Raw genomic sequence first — 16,048 nt, forward strand, 5'->3', positions numbered from 1 at the left:
CTACATTTCTGTAAAAAAGGAGTGAAAACTTCAGCCATGGTATATCAAGATAAATTATATTGGGATCATGTTCTGAAACCTCTCTGCAATCCACTGAAAAAGTATACCGTGGCCTTTCCAGCAGGACTTTGCACCTGGTCACAAGGCACGAACTACCCAAGTCTGGCTAGAAACCAACGTTCCAGACTTTATAAGAGCTGAAGACTGGTCCTCATCTAGCCCAGACCTCAATCCTTTAGACTTTAAATTATGGTTAGTTTTAGAGGACATGGCCTGCTCCAAAGGACATTGAGTCGCTACGGCGACATTGAGTCTCTTAAAACCCTTGGAAACAGTGCGTAATTCTATAGATTTATGACCAAACCGATAAAAGCCAAAGGTGGCCATTACGAATAGAAAACTTTTTATTTTTTTGCTGAGACTTTAATAAATATGTAGATATAAATTTTAATAACATTACATTACATTATTCAACAAAAATTTCATTTCTATCAGAACTTATGGCTGGACTAGGTATTTATTACTATTATTGTCAAAATGTTAATTCAAATAGTCTAGTATTATGTTATTTTAAGTACTTGTCACATTAAAAAAAAAACCCCTAAGCCCGTGAAGGTAAAAGGAAAATAATGTCCTAATTCGATTCAGTCCAAGGCATCAGCGTGTAATAAGCGAGACATTTTGGTAGGCATCATCACGTACTGTAATTTCAGTACAATTTACTGTATTGTTTGTAAAACAGCAGAAGCTTGAAAAAGCAGATTTTCTAAATGATGTAATTCATATCAATCCTTAAAAAGTACGTATTTTGTTTTATTATAACATAATGTATACTTTATTTTTCTCATCTTGGTAGGGCCGTGAACAAGTTATTAGTCGTTTCAGTTATTATTTTAGTTTGTTTTTTATTTTGTGGTTAGCTTGTTTATGTTCTAATATAATTGTATGTGTGTTAAATTTGTGATGTCATAGTGACTTGTATAATTTTATGCATAAACGTTGTGTTAGAACATATAAGTAAATGAATAATTTGAATAGGTAATATGTTTGGGGGTGTGCAATTATTATATAAATTACCGTCTAAAATTCGTATTATTAGCGTGTTTATCAAATTTAAAAGGCGATTAATACGTATGAGCCTAGTAGACTGAAATTAGGATGGCGACGTACATCTATTAAGTTCATAAGACATCAGTTCGCATATACAGTCAAAAACTGATTGTACTGTACTGTACTGTGACTGAACTAACGGCATCGAAACTACTACTTATATTTGGTCGTAAAATCGATAGTCGTAACAGCCGATGACGTTGTTATTAAGTACCGAATACAATAGAATTCAGCCGCGACCTTTGATTTTGGTCAATATAACCGGTATGTTCTAAGCGATTTCGTTTTGACTGTATTAAGTTTCTCCTTTTAAATATTTTATTTAATAAAAAATAAAGTTTGATTGGCAGGCTTTTATTAATGCGATTATAAAAATGGAGCACAGCTGGTAATCGAGTCAAAATCCAATTTGACTCGATTATTCTATATATAACGGGGGCAAATAAGCAGGAGGCTCACCTGATGTCAAGTGATAAGGCCGCCCATCGACCCACAAGGCTCACAAGTGCACAAGGCCGGTACGCCTTTAAGAATTTGTATAGGCATCATAAATGACCCCAAGTCGAATTCGTACGAAAATACTTGTGTGTATCTGGTTTCATGTAGAGGTAGTGCGCGGCAAACTGCCTTCAAAAACGCTCAGCTGTTGAAGATATATAGACCTACTGTATTTTTACCGTAATATTAAGCACTTTGCTCTCGCGATGTGCGGAGGCCGCGAAATAATCTAAATAATGAATCTGAATTATGTAAGCGCTCTGCAGTCAACTTAAACGCTCACACCACACTTGCTCTTTGACTCATTAAATACTAAACACGTAATTATTATTTTATGTAATACTTGTGCCACTTTTCACGGCCCGTTTATTTTATGGATTTCCGAGCTGTTCATTAATTTTATATACGTTTTTCGTAATCGCGTCAAAAGGCGAAAGCTTTTTCTCGGATTTTCTATACTTAATAGCTACATTTTTAGTTATATTTGTAACAAGGGTCTTACAAAATGAGAATTAAAGTTCACAGAGCTGGTGCTTTCCTAGCTCTACGAATAAGAAGGTAATGCTACCAGCATTAAAGATACACTGCCACAGGGACTTATTTACCTATTTATTCATTTTTAATTATAACTACTATATAGGTTAAGAATATTGTAAATACTGTATATTTGTGTATTGGAAATACTGTATTAAAATTATATAAAAAATGGTAACCATGGTAACGAACTACACTATATCTAGTCCACGATTAAAAGGCCTGAAGTAACTAATACTGAACTATTCACTAATGTTAACGAGAAGAATGCTAAATAAATAAGGCCACTAATATGTTAAAAAGGGGAGAATATGAAAATTTTAGTGATTAAACGCCATAAAAACTCTATGCTCCATTTTCCAGTTTCCTTTGTAGACAACGACTAACTACAATAGAAGATAATAAGTAAAATTGTTTTACAATCGAACAAAACACAATCAATTGTTGTTCAAATTTCCCATTCTCACTATTCATTAACATTTCACCAATTCGCCATTTAAATTTCAATTGGTACTAATAATGCAGCTCATTTACGAGTATTGCATGTCATATAACTTATACAGACGTATGCATGGCGTCTATATGTTAGTAAATAAAATTGACTTGACTTAATAACCCTAGGAGCAGTACAGAAAATCCGCTTTCCGGCTCTTTTTGCCTCAATTGAGCAACTCTGGAAGCGCTGCGAGCAACCCCAATTAGCTACCAGATCAAGCAACGTAACTGGAAATGGATATGCCATACACTTCGAAGAGATTCCAATTATATGCCCAAGCAGGCGTTTGATTGGAACCCGCAAAGCGTAGCCGGTCCAAGCAAAGCTGGCGTCATACAGTTGCAGATGAGTGAAAAATATCCATAACTGTTATTTTGAAACGAGACAGGATAGCCCATGACATCCAAAGTCAAAAATCATTTATTCATATTTAACACAATGTACACTTATGAACGTCAAAAAGGAATATACATTAAATGCTTCTAATTTTACATATAGTTCTCAAATCAAGGCCGAAAGAGAAGAACTGGCAATAAACTCTCCGCCACTGTTTTTAATCGCCAAGTGTTTTTTTTGTTTTACACAACGTTTGTAAGGAGCAACCATTACACCACGTTCCACATGACATCTTGATTAATAAAAAAATAATAACATAAATTAGAAATAAAGATTAGTCTAAGACTGTCAAAGATCCTCTATCAGCATGAGGCATGGTGAAATACAAACTTAAAACTAAAATAAACACAACAAACTTACTTGTTAACTCTCTATAATTATTATTTTTCTTTTTGATTATTGTTATTTTATTTGTTTCTGTGTGTGTTTTGTTGGAAATAAATGTTATGTTATGTAAATAGGAGCACGCACTTACATTCTCGTGGAAACATCACCGAAGTACATAGTCTAAATAACTAATATCACCGCATACACGAATTCAAATACGACCAGTCACCACAAGTAGCACCCGTTAAAGAGTTCGACGTACAAAATTCAGACTTAGTTCCTGAGTCCTACCCTTATAACAGGACTTAATTATTCGAATTAACTGAAGTATCGCATCTTTGTGCTTATCATCTACATAATCAGTAGATTTCATCCCCAGCTTAGTTAATAATATTCCGTCTGTAACATATCACTATGTGAGGGAAACAAAAACATTCAACGCATATATATTAGTTACACAGTACTTATCTTGCATGACTGATCATAACTTTACGATTGAAAGTAATAGTAATAATAGCTCTCGATGCGGAAGCACCGCTGCGGAACTTGCGCCCGCACACGCCATTTATCATCGGAACTTTCAATGTCACGTAAATAACAATTTAAATACAAACTGACCACATTTGAAGAGATCCAACCTCTTTTGACACAGCGTCAACAGATCAAGATGACTGGAGCACGAAATATGCATGTCACTTCATAGCACTTGTCTTCGCGACTGATGAGAGAGTCTCACGGTTAGACCATTGTTGGTACTGGGGCAGTCGGCGACTCCCCAGATTTGCGAAAGTTTACGGTTAAACGCAACTAATATTACCATTCTCATAATTTTTGTTAAACGCTCTGCACTGAACTGTTATGTGACCTCGTAAAAAAAAAAACAAAGTTATAATACTACGGGCAAGTATGATATCGAAGGATGTTTTCTTTTTACGAAACCTAGATCTGTTCGGGTTCATTAAAAGCGTTTATTAAAACCTGTTTTATTTTCTAGATTCTCTATGCGCTCCTTAAACAGATATCGCATATAGATTAATTTGTCAATTGACAAAAAAAGATTGGGTTTTTTTCTATTTGAGTCTACATTATTTATGTTTTAAATTTAATAGAAACGACTTCATATATGAAAGAGTTTTTATCTTTACTTCAAAAAATACATATCAGTTTACACATAAAACACTCAGAATTTATCAGTTAATCCGTTAATTTGAGGTAATTTTATAATATAAATTTTATCTTGATAACCTGCAAACTAAGTTTACAGCTGCAGTACTGATAGGAGGCTGCGGCTATTTAGGTAATGAGGTGATAATTGAAACCCGTAGAGCCAAAAACTGTAATTACGGATATTTAATGAGGGATCATCAAGTTACAGTCACGAAAAGGTCAATGTTTGAAGCCTGGTGGTAATTGTTTCGCAAGCATCGTGAGCGGTATACCTTACGTAAGGCTACACTTGAGATGGCAAGTAGGTTGCCATAATAATCATTAATTGGAATTTAATTATTGTATTCCAATGAAAAAAAAACTTGCACTCTTAATTATGAATGACATTAATGAACCTCTACAATAAGACTGACAACGTCAACGTCAATCTCTGCTTAAATATTTGTATGTTTAATAGATTTGCGCTGTTATTCTTTATACAATTATTCTAAGAGTTTTTTAATCTTTAATGTAAGTAATAAAGTATGTAGGTAACAAAACACTACCACGAGATAGATAAGACTTGTAATTAATCTAGCCTAACTATTGATAAACTTTTATGTATTGACAAAACAAAACTTTCTTAATGGTTAAATTATTTCCATAACTCGACGTTTTGTAAGTTTAATAAAGTTGACGATAAGTTTTCTGTGCTAGAAGGAATCATGTTTGAAACAACGAACCTTCTTTTTGTTCGTTGAGTGAGCTGACTACAGTTTTACTAATTGTTCCTATAAAAAAATTGTAAATTTTCTCATTTTGTAAATATTTTTTTAGTTAGTGGTTTTTATTAAATAATATCTTTGTGTGATTTTTTTGTTTTATATGCAATTTTGTTGATTAAGGCTCGCCTCTTAAGACCTGATTTTAATAATCCCTGTTCCCCGGTACTATAAGCATTGTAAGCCTCCTAAGAAATATAACAACAACGACAACTATTTTTTTTTTTTAACCCACTAGAAGCAATTGTTATTTAATCTAATGTTTGAAATGACATATTCATATTACAGTCTAGTTCAACTGGATACTAAATGCATCAAAGACCACTAAATTGAGAGTTGTCATTTGTCAAAGTTCAAACCAAACGTCAACTTATACTTGACAGCCTGTAGAGATACAGTTTTCAAACCGAAATCTGTACACATACATTCGATACACTATGGTAATGTAAAGCAAATCTCCTGATATACAAGAAGACATTTATCTATTTACCACGACGGAGTTAACGTTTGCGCGGAATATAATCCGCAAACAAGATCAATTTACAATCCGTTAGCTACAGACTACTTTTGGCGCTCATGATGACATGAAGTATATAGTTATGGTACGAAAATTTTGATGTTACAATTATAATTTTAATATTGTATAACCATAATAAGTTTTACCCAAAGATTTTGATTGAAATTGTTATTTTTAGATATAGCATAGCGCATCTGCTTTATTATATAATAAAACTAGCTGGCCCCACGAACTTCGTTTCTCCTTAATGTGATTTTAGTTAGCCTTAATACCGTGACACTAAAGAATAATTTCACTGTATTATCGTCACTATAATTTGAATTTGATTTACACTTCGGTCTAAGTAACACGTGGTTGGTAAAGTAACCAAAAATTAAAAAGTAGAAATAATTGAATTTCACGGTATTTCGTTTACTACAAAATAAATTTAATTTATACTTTAGCCTCAATAACACGTGGTAAACATGATATTGAATTGTAGCTGATATGACACGTTTGTCGGTTTACCATAGCAGTGCCATCTATTGATTACTTACTCAATCCAGTCGAAAAGTATCGACATCTGTTAGAATCTTTTGGAGTTAACAGATAATTGTGACTGTCAATTAATTATAGACAAATAATTTGCAATAAAATAAAATTGCGATTATAATTAAAGAATCCTATCTCTTAAGTTGGACCAGACTGCTCACGGTGTGCCAATTTAATTTAAAATCGGTTAAGTAGCTTATAGGAGTCCGGCGCGGACAAACATCGTGACAGGAGATTTAAATATATTAATATTTCTACGTATTTTTAATCACCTTCATAAAGACCGTTACACTTAAAAATCCAAGTATAGTTTTTGATTACTTATTCCATTGCTAAAGTAGTAACTTGTCAGAGATCATCGCGTGTTGTCACTCTACCAAAGTTTGTTGCAATGCGTCAAATAGGCGTTAATTTTTTTTATTGTGTTTGTTTCAGAGCAGACGAATCAGTCAGCCCAGGTGGCCCATGAATGCTGTGAAGAATGACGAGAAAAAATCCTGCTTAAATAGTTAGGACTTACCACACAACGGACCAAATGTGCTTCTAAATTCGAAAACTAAGACCATGTTACCTTGTAATTATTTTTTTATTGCTCACCGGGCCGTTAGAGACACAGATGGAAAATAGAAAGGAAAAGTATGAAAACATGGAGTTTCACTGTATCAGTGGGAGCGTGGGAAATACAAAAACAGAAGAGTAACGACCGACTGTTTGCGTTTACAGTCGTGTTAATGCGTGTTTTCTCGCTAAATGATTTTTATAGTAGATCAATGTACATTTTTACATAAATCCAATTAATTGTGAAACAAGTTTTGTATAGAAGAGAAAAATAACATTATATAAATATTCTTAACATGTTTTTCACTGCATAATTCAAACTCAAAATAACCTTATTCATATAGGTAACCAAGTACATTTGTCAACAGAAAAGACGATAAATTGATTTTTAAATTTACATTTACTAAGAGTTCTCAAGTCAAAGGCGTAGAGCGGGCAAGAAGAAACTCTCCGCCACTCTTTTTAATCGCTAAGATTTGAGTCATACAAATTGTCTGAACTGGAGCAAATGAATCCCAAGGATTAGTATTGAAATAATTACCAAATTTTTAAAAAGTTTTATTTAATAAACGTTTAACGAGAGTTTTAAATTTATTCAGTGATAATTCTATAAATTCACTTGGTAGTTTGTTGTAAAAACGAATACAATTTCCATTTCCATGCTTAGATTATTAGATTACTTCTGTTTCGTTCAGTATTAAACTGGTGAGTCACAATTTGTTTTAAAATCGTTTATATTTTTTGTACAGACAACAACGCTTCAAGAATATCTTGACCTGGTACTATAATAATATTTTATTCCTATTACATTTACGATATTTTCAAGTATCAAATTTTTGTACGTTTGTCCTGTCTGGTCACTAACGACAAAATAATGTCATAGTGTGACCAGCGTCTGTAAAATATTGCAACAATAAAATAAGATTTAATTAAAAAAATCAGGTTGTATCGAACCGGAAAAAAAACTGATATGAGATATACTATTAATGCTCAGTTATATTCATCAGCACCGCTACAACTCATCCAATAACGATAGAAATCACAATAATGTTGAGTAATTGTACCGCGCGATTACAGGGCCCCAGTGTTCCTTATTTCCACGATAGTTAGAGGTTAAGGTAGGTTAGGATACTCTACCCTACCTTAGTGCGGGAAGGCAACAGGGGCATGTAGGACTGGATTCACTCCAATCACAGCTACTCAGAAAATCGGGTAAGCTATACCTATTAAAACCAACGCGGGTAGTACCATCACGACCGCATCAAAGACCCTTCGACGCGTTCACATTCTACTGGGGCTTCGGAATAGCCATATCCACAAAGTGGACTGCATAGGTTGCAGGAGACGGGGGAACCTTCTCTCCTCTCCTTTCATCAATCTAAAGAGTGACCTGATCATATATAACCACTTAATCATTGGATCAGTACTGTTTTACGGGTTACTCATGATTTATTGTAACTTATTAAATACAGTGCAGTCAACGAGGCGTACAAACCGGGGCGGTGTAATCTCAAATTAAGGAAATTACACGAAGATATTACGACATAGCTCCGTGCTATACACTAGTTGAAGCGTATATCATGTATATATATATATATATATACATCAAATATTTATTTAAAATAATGCTTATACAGTAAAATTCAGATGTTATACTCAGTTTCCATTCAGGTGATATAAACGTTATGCATATTGATAAAACTTTCAAAATGGCTGTTTCGAATTCGGGCCGGCCAACTAATCTATTGCAAAAAACCTTTTTGCGCTAAGATTATTTTTTCAAGCACTGTCTGTTATAGCTTGGCTTATAATTTTTATTATATACAGTATTTTTTTTATCTGTTAGACTAATACTAAACATATTTATTGAAATACTATATTTACCTAGATACCTATACTCAAGTTATCTCTTTATACGTGGAAACCAATACCTGAAAACTGCTTAATATAGTGGACTTAGTTTCCCATAAATTGTATGGGCAATTTTTAACGAACATACATACACTTACGAACGATTTAGCATACGTGCACACACATACAAGTTCAACTTCTTTTTAGTTTTTAAAAAACAATACTAGTATATATACGAAACTCGAGTTTAAGCCGGGACCAATTCGGGTTTTATTGGCATTGCGGCTTTTCGTAATAAAAAACGATTGGTCTACTAGATTCGATAGTATATAAATGCATTTGAAACGAAAGCTTTCTACAAAATTGGATCAATATAACCGGTTTAATTATTTATCATCAACACAATATTATGTTTTCAACTTTAAAACTTAATAAAAAATAATATTAAAACTATCTGAATAACTCTAAAACTAAGATATACAATTCCCTTTTATTTCATGTCGTTTACGCAATAGGTCTAACTCTTTTTGATTTACGAAATGTAACATCAAAATGGCCGATGTTAAATAGAGATTAAATCACGATTACAATAACAGATAAATAATTCGGTTATCGTGATATCAATACGTCTATTAGCACTATAGTTGAATAACGTTTAGTTACACCTGTTATGGTAATCTTTAGTTGACCGCACAGTGCCGGTCGACTTTACTAACCGGTTTCGTTTTTGTGCCCTTACCACATATAGCTTTCTTATAAGAATAATAAATTAATGTTAACGTAAGGCGATGTAATCCTTTTTGCGATTGTCGATGTTGACTTACTTCCTATTAACCATTAGGGTTTCATTCTTTGACAAAGACACTTAAATAATTGTTTATGGACCCGAATAGCTTAGATATTACGCACATATCTTTAGAACAAAATACGACGCAATGTGTACATACATAAGTTGGACCGCTGAAGCCCAACTCGCTGGAGGGGACCTCCAGGAAAAAGAGACGTGGGAGGACCACAAAAGCGACATCGTAACGGATTCTTGAGAGAAATGGATGGATCAAGCAAAGAACAAGTATATAATATATAGATACAAATGGAAAGTTTAGGTGGCCTTTGCCCAAAAGGGGTATACAGAACACGAAGTGTCCACAACAACAATAATTAACGTAGACTAACAAAACCAATACCCATCGGATTTGTAATTTTTATAATATAGAATTGAAGTGGCTTTATTATTATTATTATTATATAATTATACGTACTTAAGTAAGCCGAAGGTGAGAGCGGCAGCTTCCTGTCTTTGGGCGGGGTGCTGTACACAAAAGCCTGGTTAACACAACCGCGGGATAGCACACAAGTATCACTCTCCGAACCACGACGTTGCCGTCTTCTTGCCTCAGGCGCAATGAGTTCAATTTCAGGCCTGTTGTTCCCTTTGTTCTTCTTTCCTTTATCTGGCGAATGGATATGAAGAATCGCCGCGGCCTTCGGTGGGATCTTCTCAGGCACCAGAAGCTCTTTTGCCGAGACACTTTTGTGCTTCTTATAAAATAGATCACTGAATTTCTTTTCGACCTTCTTTGGTCTCTGCGGTTTTAACACCAAATCGACGTCGCCGCTCTTCTTCCTCATGTTGGTGGGCGGATCGAGTTTTCGCCTGGTCATTGCGGGAGTTTTTGACCGGTAGGTCCCGTCGACGCCTGTGTACGCTACACTGTAATCTTTCTCCGCGAATAACTGCTTGGTGAATAGCAGTTGATCTTTCTCTAGGTCAGCCGGCGCCTCGTCTTTGGACCTCCAGCGGTTGCCGATCAGTCGCAGGGAAGCGCGCACGGAGCGTGAACGGCGCAGACCACCCTGCTCTCTCTTGAACTTGTCGAGGAGGGTTTCCATCGCCCTGCGACGGGACAGGCTCGCCGCCAGTTGCGCATGGCACGCTAGATCGACTACGCGCACGCTATACACTCGATAGTTACGTAAGTCGTTCTGTTTCTGACGTTCACTCGCAGCGGCGTCAGGCGGCGCAATGCTACAAACGTCAACAAACAATTTAACTTCTGGTTCGACCTCGGAGCTCGGAAGCAGGCCGTCACCTTTACGGTGTGCCTAGGCGGCGCACTTTGGTAAACTGTTCTCGATAGCATGTAGCGTCTGATAAGATATGTTACTATTTGGTGTACACATGTCACTGTGATTTTGTGACGCAACAAATGTGTAATGAGATAAAAATAAAAGATCACGAATAAATGAATGCAATAGATTGGTGAGCCCGGTGACATATCGCTATACAAGATCGCGGTTGCCATTTTGATTGATGTTGAATCGCATCTAAACGAACGTGAAAAAATGATATTGAAACATTTTAGTAACTGTAAGTTGATTCAAACTACAGCAGTGTTATAGAACTGAGTGTCCTAGACCACTATTTGTACCTCGGTGTTTAAATAGACGTCACTTTATCAATATAGATTTTAATGAAAAGTGGAAATTAAATTGTAAAAGGTATTCCGTGGAACATTCCGAGCGCGCTTTACATTCACTCCGCTGAGCTGCAGATTTTTGTCTTTGCCTATTTTCTTTGACGTATTCAGTAAAATCGCGGCGTTCTCAAATTCAATTCGGGAGCTACACGGAATTCTTTTCTAAATTTTTCGTTTAAAAACATCTCCACAAAAGCAATAGAAACCACTGAACAGACGTTTCGGTTCAGTAATAGTGTGGAGGCAATTAGAACATGTCTTGTTTGATATTTTATCTAATCTAACCTATGAATTTTTGGAAATAATGTTTAATACATATATTCTTATTACGAGTGTAAATATAAAGATGTATATATGTGAAACTGTTTAATTTTGGAATAGACATAGTCTATTTAGGAGGAAAAAAGTCATTTATTGAGTATGATTGTATGATGAAGTCTTGCGTGTCTCAAGTAGAATTAAATTTCTTCAAATACAAGAAATAAATAATTAATAAAAATTAAATGGTTTGAAGTAATACTGTCAAAGGACTTTAATAACTAACTACTACGGACTAATAGTTTAAGCTTTAAAGTATAGACTATACAGTTTCCATTAATCTTAAGAGTGAAGTTCGTAAAGCAGATTGAACCTTGCTAAACATAACGGACGAACTTCACACATCTTGTGAACTAATTTACTTAAAACTTGTTAACACGGGCTTCGTATATTTAAATATGAACTACAAGCAAGAGCCTATAATAAAATATCAATCAGTCGTTTAATAGATAATGCTGATATTTGAATTTCGTATTTTTTAAATAGAATTCGATATTCAAAAGTTATCAGATTCACTAAATGTAATAAATGTGCGTAATAACTTCACGTAACCTATTAAAAGTATTTCAAACACCATTTTAGTTACAATGATTTGCTACTTCCGCGCATTACTTACACTTACAACTCAGGAGTCGGCCATTTAATCCAATAAATAATAGAATATTTATGGTAAATTACTTAACAAATATTTATTATTGTATGTCTAATCAGTAGTACCTCGAATATCCTTCATATTCAAGAAAGCGTGAGACAGTGTAACCCGGACTTATTTTTCAATATCCCCTAGGTGAGGCAGAAGGAGTCCACATGGCCATCGGGTTCTTTGCAGTAAACTTACATTTGCAAATTCCATAATTGGATGGATTAGAATAGCGATATTAATTTATTTTACTTACGCAATCGTTCGAAATAAGACAGCAATAAAACTTGGGTGTCGCGGTTTAAGTGTCCAAATTTCAATCTCACGAATCTACGAACAGTAATTTCATTACAGATTTACATCTGAACCGTATCACAAAAAGCATAACGAAATAATTACAGTATATTTTTATGTATGTGCTTTAATCTTTCAGGTTGTAGGTTCGTTCCCCGACTGCGCACCATCTAACTTTCCATTTATGTGACATTACCATTAGACTCTACGATGTGTGTTAGGTATAGGTACAACAATTGATCACGAAAGAGAACTCTAAGGTCCAGACGATGTAGCGTCACTGATTTGTTTTTCAATGTAAAAATTAAGCTGTTATTTTAATATTTCATATAAATTTGTAAGGCATGTGTCCACTATTCAACTCCAAAGCAACGCATTTCTATTTATATGTAACCTTTTAAAATCCTATTGTTCGTTATCCGGACACGCGATCTTTACAACTGTATTTGATTAAACATACATTTTTATTACTAACTAACATGATAGATCTAAATATACAAGCAAAGGTGCTTACAAAATACATTTGTACCACATTAGAGTAATTTGGAATTACTAAATGTTATATAGTATTGATAAGGAAAATATTTAATTAAGTTCTAATCCTATTCACCTAGCAGAATTAAAAATACAACCTATTCTCATACCTACAAAAATAGATTAATACAAATGAAATAAAGATTTGTATGAATAAATAGATTAATCAAAAGGTGTTGGTTACTATGGTTGTATTATCTCTATAATTAAAAAAAATATTTTATCGAGTTGTTTTTGTACCAAAACTTGTTCGTACATATTATTTAATAACATGGCATTGATACTTGGCACAACATTGTGTCTATGTTAGAAAGTTGATTATTAAAGAATAGAGATTAAAATCAAGTTTTATATGTCTATAGTCAATGTATAATTCTTTACATTATAATAAACTACACACATAACACAAAAAAGGAATAAATAACAATATTTAAACCGGATAATTATGTTATGTGTTATTTAAGGAAAATTAAATAAGTTAGAATACAAATAGAATCATATTGATTGTGCTATATTCAAACAGATTTAAGTCCTCATAAAACTTACATCAATACATAAATTTGTATAAATGTAGGCCACATGTGGCATTGTGTACATTTCTCTATTGTCCAACAAATCAGATTTAGTTGTCTCTATATTGATATATTTTTACGAACTATTTAATTTATTGGTTAATCTTTATATTAAAAAAAAGGGGGAAACTATATAAGAGGCTACAAGTTTTTGACTGTTTCATTGTTAATAATTAAAAACAAATTTGGCCTACTTCTATAATGAAATATGTTATTTTATCAGTAATTTAACATAGGACCTTCAGCAGTTACAATGCCTTGAATTAACAAAGATTTTAGGTTTGATTGCAATTTTTTTGTACACATGACCTCTATGGTGATGTTGGATTTTTAGCTTAGTGGTTAATATGTTAGGCCGATACTGAGTTTAATTCCCAGCAAATTTAATTTAACAACAATTTATTTTATTAAACAGACTTGCACTACCAACAATCAATGTATATGTATATAATAAATAGAGAAATATACTTAAATATTATATAGAATATATTTCCAGATTCTGTTTCCTGTTGTTTTAAATGTGGCTTTTTGTTTCCTTTTACTAAAAATTCCGTAATTACCAAGCTATTGCATTCATTGGGATTAAAGTGTGAATCGGTCAAGGAAGCAGTTGTGGCATTTTTTAAAGAAAACGTAAAAATTTACGTTGATTGAAAAATTGTTATGTTAAGTTTATCTTGTAATTGCTGTTGGGACGTATAATTTTTATCCTAATTCAACGCATACGGCCGTTAACTATTTACTCTTATTTGAATTGTTCGTAGAAGTATCGTAGACTCTATACTAATACTCTACCTAAAATGGTAGTCACGAGGTCTACGTCCAGCTTAATTTGGTCAGATCTGTTCAAATTCTGTGAAAATTACCTTTGTAAACGGCTGTTACATCATTGTAATGCAGCTGCTTTCGAGCTCCTGGTATCGATATAACGTAATAATCACGTATAGTAACTATATTATACAATGGATTAATGATTAAAACAAAGCAATAAATAACACTACACACAATAATTCAACTTCACCTAACTTTCACTCTGTACACACCAAACTACCATCAAAAAAGTCATTTATAACACAAACATAGGAAAATACCGCATACATTTTGTATAATAAGCACTATTTATTAATATTTGTTCAAAACACATGGGTTTCTTGCTATTTTAAAATATTTTATAAAGTTTTAAACCATAATATAACGTACAATCGCAATCAAGTCACAACACATGTTTAATGTGAAGTTGCTGCGAATCAAAACACGCGGCAAGGCCACCAATAACAGGCCAGTGAATGCTTTCTGTCAGTAGGGCCAACATCTAGGCGTATGCGCATCAGTCAACGGCCTTTGTAAAACTAATGAATGAAATGCGATCGTTCACACTTCAGACTTAATAGTATTTTTTAAATAAGCCAATTTATTGTTACTTATGCATTGTATATCACAGAAATACTACTATTATAATTTGTTTTTGTATTAAAGCAATATCTAAACAATTATTTATGTGATTAATTTATTGATTTTTGTTTGTCTATGAAATATAAGTTTTAATTAAGGAATCGTGTTTTGTACTTTTATTGATATTATATTTTCACATGTTTTCTCGTTTGAAACGATGACGTAAAAATACGGTGAGTGGAAGTAACAACAAAGAGTTAACAATGGAACACCACGCTCGCTGGCTCCGAGGGTGAAAGTATCACACTCGTGCAATACCTACTGATTATTATAGTTACCGGTTATGACAGATAGGCATTGTATTTATAACTTAACTGAACTGCCTAATAAATATGATTTAGTGCGTTCCACTTAAATAAACAAAGCTTAGTGTTGAAACAAAATTCCTTTTCTGAATGTTTATTATTGAAATCTTAATTTGTTCAACAAATTGTTTCAATTAGTTGTTCTATCGTCCACAATCTGTAGTAACTTTACTTTTAAAAGTCGCCGAAGTAGTCTATATTAATGACAACAAATACAGAACTCAGATTTGTCGATTTACGCACTCGCGAGCCTTTTGGCATTGACTGTCCATGGACGATAGTATCACTTAACATCAGGTGATCTTCCTGCCCGTTTGCCTTTATTATATAAAAAAAGGCAATTGAAATAAAGATTGTATGAGTTCTTTTACTGCTGTATACTTTCGAGCCTTCATACTGTATGTCATAGAAAATTTATTTAATTTATTTTTAGTCCAATAAACCGGTTGATTCCACTTCTTTCCACAGTTTAACAGAATTTAATTAAAAATATAGCCTAGGCTATGCTTGAAGTAGGTTAATATCCTGACGAGGTTTAAAGAGAATCTAAAGGAAGCGATTACTACGAAACTGTTGGGAAAAATGTTCTTATGAGTGCACCAACACAAAAGAACAAGATTCATATTTCATTTCCTACATGGTGTTTGCCCCGTGAGACCTAAGTGTGATTGTGTGCAAATCACTATAACAATAATGCCATTAAAATC

The 16,048-nt window shown here is 33.6% G+C and overlaps 1 protein-coding gene across 2 annotated transcripts in view; it reads right to left on the bottom strand.

The window, feature by feature from the left end:
* LOC123708025 overlaps nucleotides 1–16,048 on the bottom strand; it is a 130,126-nt gene that overhangs the window by 16,602 nt on the left and 97,476 nt on the right. The window contains exons 1-2 of one of the 2 annotated variants that reach the window (XM_045658464.1): nucleotides 14,451–14,733; nucleotides 10,009–10,775 (exon numbers count right to left, since the gene is read on the bottom strand). The exons of the other annotated variant lie outside the window; for it this stretch is intronic. Coding sequence (XP_045514420.1) covers nucleotides 10,009–10,639 — 631 coding nt within the window. The 5' untranslated portion in view covers nucleotides 10,640–10,775; nucleotides 14,451–14,733. Of the gene's footprint in view, nucleotides 1–10,008; nucleotides 10,776–14,450; nucleotides 14,734–16,048 lie in introns of those variants that run through there. 2 annotated transcript variants of the gene reach the window in all.

Source organism: Pieris brassicae, chromosome 4 (assembly GCF_905147105.1).
Source record: "Pieris brassicae chromosome 4, ilPieBrab1.1, whole genome shotgun sequence".
In the NCBI taxonomy this organism is placed as follows: domain Eukaryota; kingdom Metazoa; phylum Arthropoda; class Insecta; order Lepidoptera; family Pieridae; genus Pieris; species Pieris brassicae.